Below are 15509 nucleotides of genomic sequence, written 5' to 3'. Positions count from 1 at the left end.
AGTAAACTAGAGATACCATTACCCGTAATCCACTGCTGATGATGTCACATATTACATCATTCATGACATGCTCAGTGACATCATCAGCAGAGGATTGCGGGTTTTTTGGCAACATGCCTTATCCACGGTTTAATAACGCTGCCTTTTGCTTTATATAAGTTTTCAAATTGTATGAAATATATACCAATAGGTCGTTATGAACCTTTAGGTAGTCCTTTTCTTCATGAGGTCTGGTCGCTTCCATACACATACAGATGTTTCAAAGATGATCAAGAAGTTTATCTGAATGGAGAGGAATGCACTGAGACGCCAGATCATTCACTAATGTGTAGGCACATACAGTTACACGGTTCATGCAACAAACACCGACCAAATATGGCTTGCGTGTTGCAAGGCATGCCAGTTCCTGCTATCATCCCCACGTTCAAGTTGTTGGAAAATGGTAGTTATTTGATGCTCAATAATGAAGATTGTTCTGAGTTAATTAAAAGTATTCCTTTTATCGTAACAGTAAGTGAACGGGTTATTTGCTGCAGAAATGTTCTATTTCCTCCCACACATGAACATAGGGAGTTTTCAATCTGGCCACAAATACCAACCTTGGGACACGTTTCAACGGCATGGCAAGAATAAGAGCTCTTTTGTCTCAGAGAGAGGTGGCCTTGAGTTCGGCCCGTGAAACTTTCGTACTTCACATAGCGAACACCCGTACAGAGGTGCACACCCTTTTCAATTAAGATTTGCCTTTCAATTTCAGCAACATGTTTCCGACTATCTTTAACGCATCCTCCACAAAGTCCCTGGCGCACTTTTTTAAAGTTGTTACCAGTGGTCTCGTGACTTCATTTGAGAAAATCTTTGGAGTCATCCCTGCTTCCTTTCATTCTATTTTCTGCACTCTGGTTCGTGGATTGGCATTTTTACTTGCATTACCAGCGGACGCTCTTGTGCTTTTTTAAATTTTTAAATATGGATGTCCCTCCTATGCAACCTCCCACCCTGCAGCTGCTGACACTGTTCCGCAATCGCATGCTAGAATATTATGGCACAATGCCGTTGGCGATATTAAGCACGGCATATGGATTATCTTTTCGATTCTCCTACTTCACCTGTGTCCAGCCTGTATTTCACTGCCTGACCTGTGATTTCGATTGGGCCATTGATTTGTGTCTCTGCGGACCGGTTTCTCCTGACGTCGACTTTAATCAGCTGATGACTCCTATCATTACTCACGAGTTGGTTTGTCCTGGCGAAAGGATTATGGCTGTGGCATTGATGCATGGACTACTTGGTCCCTGGAATTTACTGGCGGCAGCACAGTCTTTCTTGGAACAGAGCTTTCTTGAAAACCCACCGAGCTGTCCTCTGATGGTGATAGAGGATCCGGTGCTGGGAGAGCACGTATGTTCTTTTCCGCTTTTAAATTGGATGGCTGAACTGTTTTTGGATGAAGACGGTGACTTCCTATTGGAGGCTGTTGCAGCTTATTTTGCATACACAGTTATGTCATAGACCTTTTTCATGTTTGATATGCTGAGTACTAGCATTTCATTGACAATTCATTGACTTATTTGTCAAGTTTTTATTATTTACCTTGCCTATTGGCTTAAGACTCGATAAAGTACTTGGCTGTTTTATTTTTCTTTAGCATTAAATTTTCCTAGTTTTTAATGCTTTACCTTGCGGACCGTCCACATATAAACTTGCAATCTGCTCTCATGAGATGGCACTTCTATTATCTTATTCAGTTCGTTTCCGGATCATGAGGAGGTGTCATCTAGGTCCTGGATATCTTTACACCGTGTTAAGTTAGCATGGGCTCATTACCGGTTTAAACGGCATTTTTCCTTTTTTGCAACTTCTGCACACGACACTTAGTTGTTGCTTTAGCTTTCCACCTAGTAGTTCATCGTGGTTTACATGAGAATAATATGTTATTGGTCTACTATCTGCTTTACTTGTTAAACTATATCTGTACAGCGAGTGCTAAAGTTTCAAGAACAACACGATACAGAATTGTTATGAGGTCTGATCTCCACGACTTCATACTCATAACATAAGTGCAACTTCTGCCAATTCTGGGCATGAGGCGGGTTTTATATTGCTTTGCCGAACACACATACACAACAGTTGATGCGGTTCACATGAAGAGAGAGCTGGTGTATGCTGATGTGATTCCTTCAAATCTAAGACACTAAAGTATGGGCACGCCCTAAACCAACACAAAGAGACCTTCTTAGCAAATAATATAATATGTGTATTAGGGAGGGTGAGATATAAGCAGCCGCGGGCCGTGGAGGGAGTTACGATGGGGCAGGGAGGCGGGGAGGGGGAGAAGCAGGGTGGAGCCCTCTCTACCTTGCCCCTCCCCCTCCCCGCCTCCCTGCCCCACCGTAACTCCCTCCACGGCCCGCGGCTGCTTATAAGTGTTGCTAACTCTTATTCATTTACAGCATGTTAACATACTGTCACCATTCGCTTTTTATGTACTAGTAACTATGCTGGTAATTTTGCTACTGATAATATGTGTACTTGTATTCTCCACCCTGCTTCTCCCCCTCCCCGCCTCCCTGCCTCACCGTAACTCCCTCCACGGCCCGCGGCTGCTTATAAGTGTTGCTAACTCTTATTCATTTACAGCATGTTAACATACTATCACCATTCACTTTTTATGTACTAGTAACTATGCTGGTAATTTTGCTACTGATAATATGTGTACTTTTATTATCTAAGGTACTACGCCTGAGAAGACGGCATTAGTAAATAAACATTTCAAATACACATCTGTTCTTCTTAACTCCATGTTCTGGTTTCTAAGAAATCTATAACGACCGACTGTTCATGAGTTCCACGTATCCTGAGGTACTATAAGTTCATATTCTGGATTGTCTAAACATTGAGAGTTTGTTATATCCAATGTGACACTGTACCTAGCTTGCTAAGGAGTTTTTGATTACTAACGTGAGTTTTGGGACACCCTAATTCGCCGAGGTTCCAATCCTCTGTCCACAGTTCTGTGTGAGAACAGAAACCCTGCGACAGGGGCACCCCCGACCCTTGCTGGAGCTTCATCACACTTGCGATACAACTCCAGCAATGCATTCGCCGAGGTTCCAATCCTCTGTCCACAGTTCTGTGTGAGAACAGAAACCCTGCGACAGGGGCACCCCCGACCCTTGCTGGAGCTTCATCACACTTGCGATACAACTCCAGCAATGCGCCACCTTTACGGCACAGATACATCACGCATCTGTGCTGTTTTTGCCCCATGATGCGCCGCATTGTAAATGCAGCACACCATAGGTGACGGAACAGCGGCACAGAATGACTAACACATCCCTGGTGATGCGCCAGTCATCATAAATGTATCCCTATGCTTCTTATCTTGTTAGAGATGAACCGCCATATGTATCATCAAAGTTTTTTGCATTTCCTAAATAGCGAACTTTAAGGAATAAATAGCGATTCTTTACCATTCCTAGTTTGCGATGAGCTATTTGCTAATTAGCCGAATGTAGCCCAATGAAGCCCAATGTAGCCCAATGTAGCCCAAAGATGGCCGCCAGACACACAAAAAAACAAATGTAGCCCAAATATCAGCCATATGTAGCCCAACTATAGCCCAGTGACAGAATGACCAATCAGCTTCGCAAACCTCCGTTACGCGAAGCGGAGCGCTGTTACAGATATATATCTTTTTTTGAACGTTAATTTCTCAAAATCCACTGGAGCACATATATTGAGATCTAGCAAAGGCACATCGGGCTACCAGTCCCTCCGCTATGACCCTTCACAGCGGAGGGAGGCGGACGCTTCCAAACAGTTTGGAGGTTGAGCACAGAACTCTAAGTAAATGACACAGCGCACGGAACCACGGAAGCAGCCTACTATAGGCTAACTAATATGCCTGATTATCAACGAACATTCGACTTTACTTAAAAGTGATAATTAATCAAGGCACACCAAGCGGACTACAAATCCCATAAATGACGGTATGACGTAGCTTGTCAGCAGACGCTTACCAGGAGATTTGAATATAAATGAGCTGCAAACCAGTGATGCCATTACGAGTGTTTTTTGAAGGCAGCCCCTGATGATGGGAGGAGTTCCCTGAAACGCGTCGGGCAAGACAGAATGGAGCGAGGTGGCGAAAGGCGCTGACAAACAAACCCGGAGGGCAGAGGACTGTCGTGTGCCTCCTGAAGCTTCAGGCAATTGGGAGTCTATGTTACAGCACGGCCGCCTGGGCCGTGGGGAGAGCACCATCAACTGCCGTGAATATGACCCTTCACAGCGGAGTGAGGCGGACGCTTCCAAACAGTTTGGAGGTTGAGCACAGAACTCTAAGTAAATGACACAGCGCACGGAACCACGGAAGCAGCCTACTATAGGCTAACTAATATGCCTGATTATCAACGAACATTCGACTTTACTTAAAAGTGATAATTAATCAAGGCACACCAAGCGGACTACAAATCCCATAAATGACGGTATGACGTAGCTTGTCAGCAGACGCTTACCAGGAGATTTGAATATAAATGAGCCGCAAACCAGTGATGCCATTACGAGTGTTTTTTTAAGGCAGCCCCTGATGATGGGAGGAGTTCCCTGAAACGCGTTGGGCAAGACAGAATGGAGCGAGGTGGCGAAAGGCGCTGACAAACAAACCCGGAGGGCAGAGGACTGTCGTGTGCCTCCTGAAGCTTCAGGCAATTGGGAGTCTATGTTACAGCACGGCCGCCTGGGCCGTGGGGAGAGCACCATCAACTGCCGTGAATATGACCCTTCACAGCGGAGTGAGGCGGACGCTTCCAAACAGTTTGGAGGTTGAGCACAGAACTCTAAGTAAATGACACAGCGCACGGAACCACGGAAGCAGCCTACTATAGGCTAACTAATATGCCTGATTATCAACGAACATTCGACTTTACTTAAAAGTGATAATTAATCAAGGCACACCAAGCGGACTACAAATCCCATAAATGACGGTATGACGTAGCTTGTCAGCAGACGCTTACCAGGAGATTTGAATATAAATGAGCCGCAAACCAATGATGCCATTACGAGTGTTTTTTGAAGGCAGCCCCTGATGATGGGAGGAGTTCCCTGAAACGCGTCGGGCAAGACAGAATGGAGCGAGGTGGCGAAAGGCGCTGACAAACAAACCCGGAGGGCAGAGGACTGTCGTGTGCCTCCTGAAGCTTCAGGCAATTGGGAGTCTATATATATATATATATATATATATAGGATAGATAGATGGATGGATAGATAGATAGATAGATAGATAGATAGATAGATAGATAGATAGATAGATAGATAGATAGATAGATAGATAGATAGATAGATAGATAGATAGATAGATAGATAGATAGATGTATTCTTCAAATAAAAATGGAATTAGTTATTTTCCTATAGGGTTTTACTTAAGTCCATATCACCATTATTACCCATAGGAGAGTTTTGTAGTATCTATGAATGGCAATGGGTGGCGCTGGACTTACTTCAGTGCTGAGTTCTAGTACATTTATGACTGTTTTGGATCTTTTATCGCTGTGAATATTATAGAACAGCGTTTTGTGAATAGGAATGGACTTGCTCTATTTTTGGGTGGGTGAATGTCTTTCGTTACTACCTTGTCTATCCCTACAATTACTTCTCAGTTCTCCTCCCTTTACCCCTCAACTTTGTCATAAGTGTTCCCCATTTACTAGCCACTTCCTCTTGCCCCTCCATGTAAAATGTATACCTAGTGTGTGGAGATCTCCGCAGCCGGGATGACATTTACTTACATAAACATAGAAGAGGCGGAGGTGTAGACTTTGCATGTTGGTTAGTGAATAACATTTTGTAATACATCATTAATAATATTATAGTGCTACTGATTTAATACAAAATGCAGTTTTAAAATTGGCTCCTAAGTATCTGATGCCTATGTTTCCAGAAATGCTAAGTTTTTAAGCCAATCAACAAATGCTTCTTCAACTGTCACGATACATATAAGTGTCAGGCTAACCCAATACCTTTTTTTCTTATGCTGACATCTCAGAAACTGCTGAAGAGATCTACACAACATTGCAAAAAGAAAGCTTTCTGAGTAACATTCTATATTCATGCCAAGTTGAGCATAAATATGTGCAGCTACTGAGCAAAGTTTCAATTGGAGCAAAACAGGAAAACACATGTTTTGACCTTTCCCTTAACTTTTATCCCCTAAACAGAACTGCACGAAACAAACCAGAATGGCATCCCAGACGTTATTTGCATCAGATGAGTGCCAAAATTAGTAGAAATCTGTTGATGGGGAATAACGTCATAGGCAAATTCAAAAATAACTATTACAATAAACAGTGCAGCTGAACCAAACAACTATGTACATTTGTGCAGTAATAAGAGACAAAATGGCAACATTTAAAAGTGGGGCATCCTTCAGTACTCCTCATTCGATAACACAAACAGTGTTTGGCGAATATGTTTTCAGCAAATATACGAAAGAGTAAGATTACAATCTGTATTTTAACCATAGATCCAAATTTGTCACTGCACAAAGGGCATGTGGTAGAAATTGGACTTGCAGCAATTTTTTCCAAATCTCTTCTCGTCACTTGACACTTTCTGTTTCACCTACATTTAATGATACATGTAAAATCAGCTTCTCATATCATATATCAATCAATCAATCAATCAAACAAATTTATATAGCGCGCTACTCACCCGGAAGGGTCTCAAGGCGCTGGGGGGGAGGGGTCCGTTACTGTTCGAAAAGCCAGGTCTTGAGTTGCTTCCTGAAGGAGAGATGGTCCTGGGTCAGCCGTAGGTGGATGGGGAGGGAGTTCCACGTCTTGGCCGCCAGGTAGGAGAAGGATCTTCCTCTGGCGGTGGCTCTGCGAATGCGTGGTATGGTGGCGAGGGCGAGGCTGGTCGATCGCAGCTGGCGGGTGGGCGTGTAGAAGGAGAGGCAGTTGTTGAGGTACTTGGGGCCCAGGTCGTGGAGAGCCTTGTGTGCGTGGGTGAGGAGTCTGAACGTGATCCTCTTGCTGACGGGGAGCCAGTGCAGGTCTCTCAGGTGGACGGAGATGTGGTTGCGGCGGGGGATGTCCAGGATGAGTCGTGCGGAGGCGTTCTGTATGCGCTGGAGTCTTTTCTGTAGTTTGGCAGTGGTTCCCACGTAGAGGGTGTTCCCGTAGTCTAGTGGGGTGGTGACGAGCGCCTGGGTGACCGTATTCCTGGTTTCGGAGGGGATCCATCGGAAGATCTTACGGAGCATGCGCAGGGTGTTGAAGCAGGATGACGAGACGGCGTTGACTTGTCTGGTCATCGAGAGGGAGGAGTCCAGGATGAAGCCCAGGTTTCGTGCATTGTCCGTTGGCTTGGGGGTGGTGCCCAGGGCAGGGGGCCACCAGTAGTCGTCCCAGGCAGAGGGGGATGATCCCAGGATGAGGACTTCCGTCTTGTCTCGGTTCAGTTTCAGGCGGCTGGTCTTCATCCACTCTGCGACGTCTTTCATTCCTTCCTGGAGGTTGGCTCTGGCTGTGGCAGGGTCGTTGGTGAGGGAGAGGATCAGCTGGGTGTCATCAGCGTAGGAGATGATGTTCAGGTTGTGTTGGCGTGCGATGGCTGCGAGGGGGCTCATGTAGACGTTGAAGAGGGTGGGGCTCAGTGAGGATCCTTATGGTACGCCGCATATGACTTCGGTGGCCGCGGATCTGAACAGGGGTAGGCGGACTCTCTGGGTTCTTCCGGCGAGGAACGAGATGATCCACTCCAGTGCCTTCTCTTGGATACCGATGTTGCTGAGGCGCTGTATTAGGGTGCGGTGGCAGACAGTGTCGAACGCTGCAGAGAAGTCCAGGAGGATGAGAGCAGCTGTTTCCCCATTGTCGAGCAGGGATCTGATGTCGTCGGTGGCTGCGATGAGGGCGGTCTCGATGCTGTGGTTGGCTCGGAAACCGGACTGTGAGGGGTCGAGGGATCCGTTTGTCTCGAGGAAGGCGTGTGGCCGGCGTAGTGGGTGGGGGGGTTAACCAGTTGCTTGAATCCGAGGTTGGCGAGGTTGTCCAGCAGGGTGGTGGTGTTGCTGTCCTTGTTGTTCTCCAGGTGGAAGTTGAGGTCCCCTAGGAGGATGTAGTCAGAGGAGGTGAGGGCGTACGGGCTGATGAAGTGTGCGATGGCTTCGCTGAATTGTGTGCGTGGTCCCGGGGGTCTGTAGATGAGGGAGCCTCTGAGGGTGGTCTTGGGGTCGGTGTGTATCTGGAAGTGGAGGTGCTCGGCGGCGGTGAAGGTGTCGTCGGAGTTGGTCGTGATGTGGATGATGGCGATGCCTCCTCCGGTCTGGTTGACGCGATCCCTCCGGTGATCTTGTATCCGTCCGGGATGGCTATGGCGATGTTGGGCGCTGAGGAGGCGTTCATCCAGGTTTCCGTGAGGAAGGCGACGTCTGGTGATGTTGTGTCGAGCAAGTTCCAGAGTTCGACGGCATGTCTGTGGACGGAGCGGGTGTTGAGCAGGATGCACTTGAGGTGGTTGTTGCTGGTGCCTGGTCTTTTGGGTGCGGTGCTGGTCCGGAGGCAGGTGAACTTGCAGGCTTGGCAGGTGAAGGGTCCGTGGGTGCGTTTCGGGGTGGCTCGGTAGCAGGCGGGGTTCCGGTCGGGTTTGAGTGCGTTGAGGGTGGCGGCGTCGTAGGTCCGTCGCGTGGGCTGGCATCGACGGGTGCCAGGGGTCCTGGCGCTGGGCGCGGTCCAGCACGGACGGGCGCAGATGGGCTTGCCTTTGGCGCGCCTTCGGCGCACAATCGGCGCGCCCGCTGGGCGTGACCGCTGCGCTTGCGTGCGGGCTCCATATGAGGCGAAGTGGGAGGGAGGAGCAGCTGGGAGGCGGGAGCGGGGCGGCCAATGGGTACAGAAAGAAAAGTGGGCGGAGCCACGGCGGGAAGCGGGGAGCGGGGAGGGACACCAGGGGTACTATAATAACGAATACCACAATATAAACGATAACAGGAAAAGAAATTAAATAACAAAACAAAGCACGAACACTGAGGGCAATAGCAGTGAAAAAAACGAGCAGTAGCGAGGGGGTGCCAAGGACAGGGGTGAACCTGTGGCCTCAGCTGGCGAGCCGTGCGGCGTGGGGGGTGTCCTGGGGTAATATTCATTAGGACTGGGTAGAATAGCTAACATAAATAAGTGTTGATTAGAGGCCGGTGGTGTGGGTGGCAAGGAGTGGGGAGATATGAAAGCTAAGAAGTTGAGGATTGAACATTTGCTGATCCCTCAAGGTGCAGTTGGAAACTGGGAAGGAACAGGCACAGCAGATGCATGTTTCAAGGACTGCGCCTGGGTCCACTGTTTTCTGGTTTGGAGTTATTAAGTACATAGTTTGCAGACCCAGTAACTCTGGGCCTAAGAAACCAGGAAAGTTAAGATGACCAGGAGTCATATCCTTCCATGATGTCACTCTGGGCCACTCATAATGAGGGCCAAAGGCAGTGTCCCCCCAGATATCACCTCATGCCAGCCCAACTGCCTATCTCCACTTCATCCCCTGCCACATCCCACCAGATGCTCGCAACACTATGGTTAAACACACTGCCACAGCAGACAAATGCTATCTTCACACTGCAGCTGTCCTCACACCCCCACCGTACTCTGTTGGTGTCTTTAAGTCAAGTTTTCTTTGAACGCACTCACACGCATACACACTCAGGAGAGGGAAACAATGGAAAATCTTTTTGTGGGGGGGATGGGGGTAGTCAAATTAAGATTTATTTGCAAAATTGTACCAAAAATAAACTCTTCCAATTCAGCCTTCCATGAGCTCCACACAAAGAAATATAACTGGATGTACTTGGCGAAAAAGCACTTTTAGTATTCAAGGTGTGCCAGACTTAAAAATAACCTATTAGACTTCAGAAGGAGCCAAAAAGAACATTTAACAAAGCTAAATGGTTTGATTTTTTTTCATAGAGTATGCGTACACTTACTGTATACAGGGACCCACAAAACAAACATCTATAAAGATTTGTATCAAGAAAACAGTATGTTACAGACAACCATGTACACAAAGAACAGCAGACATATATTTATCCGTTACAGAAATCTTCATAAATACAGGTATTCATCCACATAGAGCAACTGACATATAGGACATATGAATATTCAAGGACTGGAACTCAGAGATAACAAACACCGAGATATCTTATGCACCAGGATAAATATATGGATGCAAGAGTCAGTAGATTTATTGATGTGTAGAAGGCTGGACGGTTAGGTGAGTGAATGGATAAGTGTTGTTAGTTAAATGGATTGGGTGCTTGCACAACTTTGGGATGTGTAAATCTGCGGCAAGTGTATAAAGGAAGGAAATACTGATGAAGGGATATGTGTCTGTGGATGGGTAGATGTATATGTGTGTAGATGTATGTGTGTTTATGATGTGAATATTTTGATGGTTGTGTTTGTGGCTGGCTATCTGAATGAATGTGTATGTGTGTGAGTGGTTGGATGAGTGTGCTTTGGGTGTGTGTGAATGAAACATTGCAGAAATTAATGTAATTGACATAGTGGTGGATGGCATGTATGGAGAGTGGTGGTCAGGCAAAATTTGGGTGGTCTAAACAAATAATAAGAACTGCCGTACGACCTACTCCTTGCGCGGGTGTTCCAGTTTTCTCTCCTCGAGGCTCCAATGTGGGACCCAGGATACTCCACTAACCAATCCTGGTGCTGCTCTTGTGCTGTTAACCAGAATGAGAGAACCACCAGGATTGTAGGGAGCTGCCTCCCTTAATGCTCTTAAGAACCCAGCTGTCTTAGACGGCTGGGTTAGAGGTTTAAAATGTGCATGTCTGGATGGTCGTTACAAGACAGTCGACAAAAGCGACATGCACACTTTGAACTTCAGTGTAGAGCTTGCTGCTGCGATTTAGCAGCAATGGCCCCGCCCTGACACTCTGTTCAGGATAGGTTGCTGAAAAATAAGATGGCAATAAATAAACTTTATTACCATTTCATTTTTCAGCTCTGTTTTTTGGGGGGGGGGCAGTATTTAGTTAGGCGACGCCCCTTCGCTCTAATGCAGGAGCCGCTCCTGAATTTACATATTGGTATGTGTGGACATGGGGTCCAGAACAGACAATTTTCCCAGTTCAATGTATTATTAGCTTGGTCAGTTCAAGTTTCACTTTTTTTTAATCTTACATGCAGTCCAGATGATGTTGGGAAGTGGAAGTGAATTTTGTTGAAGTAAAGTGATAAAGGGCTGAGACTCAAGTGCATTATGTCACTGGTGTAATATTAAATATGCAATGCTTGTCCTGACAATTAATATAGACAATATTTGAATTTATTGACTATCAAAAATGGTATACTTACCTGCCTTCTCTTATTTTCCTTTTCCTCAGCCCTAACGTGTGCGCTGTGCAGAAACTTATTGGAACAAACAAACAGTACTATACTAACTGCAAACAGTGGTACCAAAGGAAAATATGTGGGAAATCTACGTAAGTAATGGCAGTGCATGTACTAATTTTTTTCCCACAAAACCTTGACAGCTGAAGCACTGGAATTTGATTTACAAACATTATTTAGCTTGTAATAAAATTAAATGTTCTAAAATGCATAAATAAGCCTTTGAAACAAACAAACGTTGCAGCAAACTCCCTTGTGCTTCGACAATCAATCTATTTAGTATTCATTGACACGTGAATAGCAGAAAAGCTATTTTTACGAAAACGAGCCTAATAATTAATAATCACAAACACAGTGTTCATGAATTGATTTTCTTCACTACAGACAAATTGGATATTTAATGTGTCTGAAAGGCCTTCAGATTAATTCCCTCCAACCTATCCCACTCGAAAAAGCACAGCTTTCTCCATAATTGCTCACTGCACACCATTTATTCTGAATGAATTCATATATTTATTAAAGTGTGTTTCAAACATCAGAGCGATGAGCCAAAGTAAGATCAAAAGGGGAAAAATCGAGCTAATAATGTGACGTGCCTTTCTAATTTAGAGATTAATTTCCAAGTAATGCTGCATCAAGAACAGATAATTACCGTTTTTGAAAATTAAGATTCAATTATCCATACATAACACTTTTTCACCAGAATGTTTTACATCATTAACATTATTTTCCTGCCCAATAGGGTATGCCTAATGAGCACGAGTTTGAGAAATAAACGTAAAACTTTGTGCTCGTGATGAGCATCAAACCGAACATACTAATATTTTCCTGAGAAGGTCTGCTTTATTTCTGCAATTTCCCAAGGAATCAAAATTGTGTCAGATGGCTCAATTTTGTTATTATTATTATTATTTTTTTAGTTGTCCAGATTTGTTACTGTTCTGTTGTCTTCCTTATGATGTCTCCTATGGCTCTTGGAGTTTGGGTACTACTATGAAACCTGGTACAGGAAGGCAAAGGGTTTAAGTCCGTAAAGGCTGAGCAGAGGCCCCTCCTAGTTCCCAAGACAGGACGTTTAGCGGATACTCCAGTTACTTCTTAAGTAACATGAGCACTTCTGGGTGGTGGAAGAGGCAACAGTAAAGAGAAAGCGGATCCGCGGGCACATGCTTGGAATGCATGTGAACCACAAATGGGGACCCTTACAAATGGAATGTTGAGCAAGTTTCAACGTGGCTACTTTTATTACTGAAGCAACGTGAAAAGGTGCCATATTAGATAAGTGGCATAGTTTTTCGTATTTGTAAAGGACTGGTAGTAATACAGTTATGGACTTTGAAAGGACAGCTGCAGAGTACAATTCAAAAATTGGAAACGGAGACAACAAATTACATTTTCAATTCTTCAAAAAGTGTGATGTACCAAAAGATTGAGACACACAGTTAGGGACATGCATTGATAAAACATCTCCCTTACAAATGTCACAGGAGTGGAGAGGATGAGGCGTAGTGGCCAGAACTGCTGCCTCAAAGAGCTGGGGATCCAGGTTCGAGTCTCGGCTGAGCAACATCCTGTGGTTCTAGGCAAATCACTTAATCTCTCCGGGTGAAAAGGTGTGCTATATACATCTGCTGCAAGATGAAAAGCAGAAAGAGGAGGCAAAGCTTTATGAAAAAATTGTTTCACCAAAGCAGATGTTAACAGTATTTCTACTGCGGGAAACTGATAAGAGAAGCAGATGAGGAACAAGCGTTGGTAACTGCAGGAAAATATGCTGCATGAAGGAAAATAAAGCGGCAAACACAGGAACCAATGAAAAGCCAGGAAAGAGGGGTGGGATGTAATCCATTTGTAAGTTTATATTAAAAACAATGGAATTTACCAGCAAAATGCAAGGGCTCTGCAGGCAAAACCTAAAAAGTTAATAGTTTTCATTCATTTCACTGTAGCCGACAGACTGCTGAGAAATAGTTTGCTTGTGCGATTTTCGGGCAGTTTGTGCCTAGACCGGACTGACTGACTGTCTTCATATTGTCAGAGAGATAGGAAATCATTGACATCAGGATATAGTGAGAACAATACTGGGAAGGATAACAAAATAGAGAATACACAGAAACATCCGTAACAAAAAGTTCTATTGAGGATAGGTGGAGGCATAGTGCCAGTACTTAGAATATGTTATGTGACAAAGACATTCACATCGGATATAAAAATCATTTTTCATACCCAGTTTGGATAAAAGATTTCAAAGCCTTACCCCATCCCTTTTAGTGGAGAAGTGTGAGTGTAGCACTTAGTCTCGCTTCCGAGACCCGGTTCCATTTGCAAATGAAAATATGACTGCACGTTTGCCAGGGGCGTTCAACTTCTCGTCGATGCACAGCTTCAGATTTGCGACACAGTACCCTGCAAACCAACCACTGGAAGAAACTGACTTCACATTTCAACTGAAACACAATTCCATTTATGATAGTCAGACAGGTTAGGCCAAAGGCTGCAAGTCACTTCCTACAGGGAGCCCCTGCTGTGGGAAAATCCACCATTATTGAATACAGAATGCACCCCAAGAACTGAAAGACACTCACTCTGATACTCAAACCGGAAGTTTCAACTCTCTAGGGAAGGATGACTGTATCTACTCAGTTTGGCATCAGAATATCATAAGCAGAATGTGGCCTGACAGAAATATTGTGTCCTAAATAATATGTGCCTAGGAATTAATATTGGGAAATATACGCCCAATCGACCAGACTAGCCATTTTTTTGCTAACATATTCTGACACAAACCTATTTAAGGATAACTTGCGGAATATCTTGCTACTGCTATGTTGCTGCTTTACATTCCTGCAACTGCCTTTTTAAAATGTGATTACATTTTTTTTCTAGGGTCAGTAGTTGTGCGAAACGTTTTTCTATCTTTTTTTCATCCTTATGTGTGTCAAGGACGACATGGTATTAGCTCTCACTAAGCAGAAGATGGAATCAATAGCGCACGCTATGATTGTTTGAAACCCAAGATGTCAGTGAATTTTCTAACTCTTTATGCTTTATTTCATCTCATTTACCAGACTTAACTTAACACCACTCTGCAGTTGTGACCTTTTGTAGAGAAGACTTGCTACAAAACCGTATTATGCATTTTGTTTTTGTTTTTAACATGTTGACACAGATGTAGACGTGACATTGTGTATGATAGCCTCATGACTGGACCGGTTGTGACTCACTTGGCTTCTTGGAATGACAGATGTTAAACAAATAGATATTCGAATAAGGCAGACTTGGTTTTATAACTAGTCATCTATTTCCTGTATAATAGTCACTGTCCCTGAACAAAAGCAAAATAAAATGCTTTCAAAACTGCTTGTTTCCACAATGATGTGGTGTTTTAGGGCATAAAGGAGACCTTTCTGCATTCTGGTTCACCTTCAAAAAAGCCACAAAAATAGTCCAAATTGGTATTCATTGTCAAAGTTCATTAATCTTTCATCTTTTAGATTCCTTTCCCCTGAGTGATCATATTTCGTAAGTGTGACTCAAATCGTATAGTGCTGTTTAGTCAAGTCTCACAACACATGCTTGGATCTCGACCAGTTTCATTCAGTTTGAAAAGATGAAGCACTCTTCTTTGTCGCTCTTCAAAAGTATCAAAATATCGAGACGATTCAGTTTTATACTGGATTATATATATAAAATTATAATGTATTATAAATCAAATATGCATTTTTGCAACTCCCAAGTGTTCATTGAATTGTAAGAGTAACATTAATACACAAGATTTAGAAGATGTTGCAGCGGAAGCTCTTTTGGGGCTTATAGCACTGGGCCCATACAGTTTGTTTTTACTAACTAAGGCCCCCATTAGGATGGCGGGCGGACTTCAGTCATACGTCCAGCTGCCAGTGGTGCGGCGGCCCCGCTCCGCCAATTAGGATGTGACTGCCACCCAGGTGGTCGCATCGCGCATCTTTGACATTGTGGTGGGCGGTGCTGTGAGCAGCACCCGCCGCAATGCCAAAGAGGCTTGTTGTGCATTTACATGCACAACGTGACAGACACGGCGCGGTGCCTTCCACCTTGTGCATGGCAATGAAGGGGGTACCAAAGGTA

At 44.6% G+C, this 15509-nt stretch overlaps 1 protein-coding gene across 1 annotated transcript in view; it reads left to right on the top strand.

Annotated features, from left to right (window-relative positions):
- Positions 1-15509, top strand: part of TGFBI (transforming growth factor beta induced) — a 281071-nt gene that overhangs the window by 31794 nt on the left and 233768 nt on the right. Inside the window, exon 2 of the mRNA XM_078653226.1 lies at positions 11396-11494. Coding sequence (XP_078509352.1) covers positions 11396-11494 — 99 coding nt within the window. The remainder of the gene's footprint in view (positions 1-11395; positions 11495-15509) is intronic.

The sequence above is a fragment of the Lissotriton helveticus genome, chromosome 7 (assembly GCF_964261635.1).
Source record: "Lissotriton helveticus chromosome 7, aLisHel1.1, whole genome shotgun sequence".
NCBI lineage: Eukaryota > Metazoa > Chordata > Amphibia > Caudata > Salamandridae > Lissotriton > Lissotriton helveticus.
This window is presented reverse-complemented; position numbering and strand designations above follow the sequence as displayed.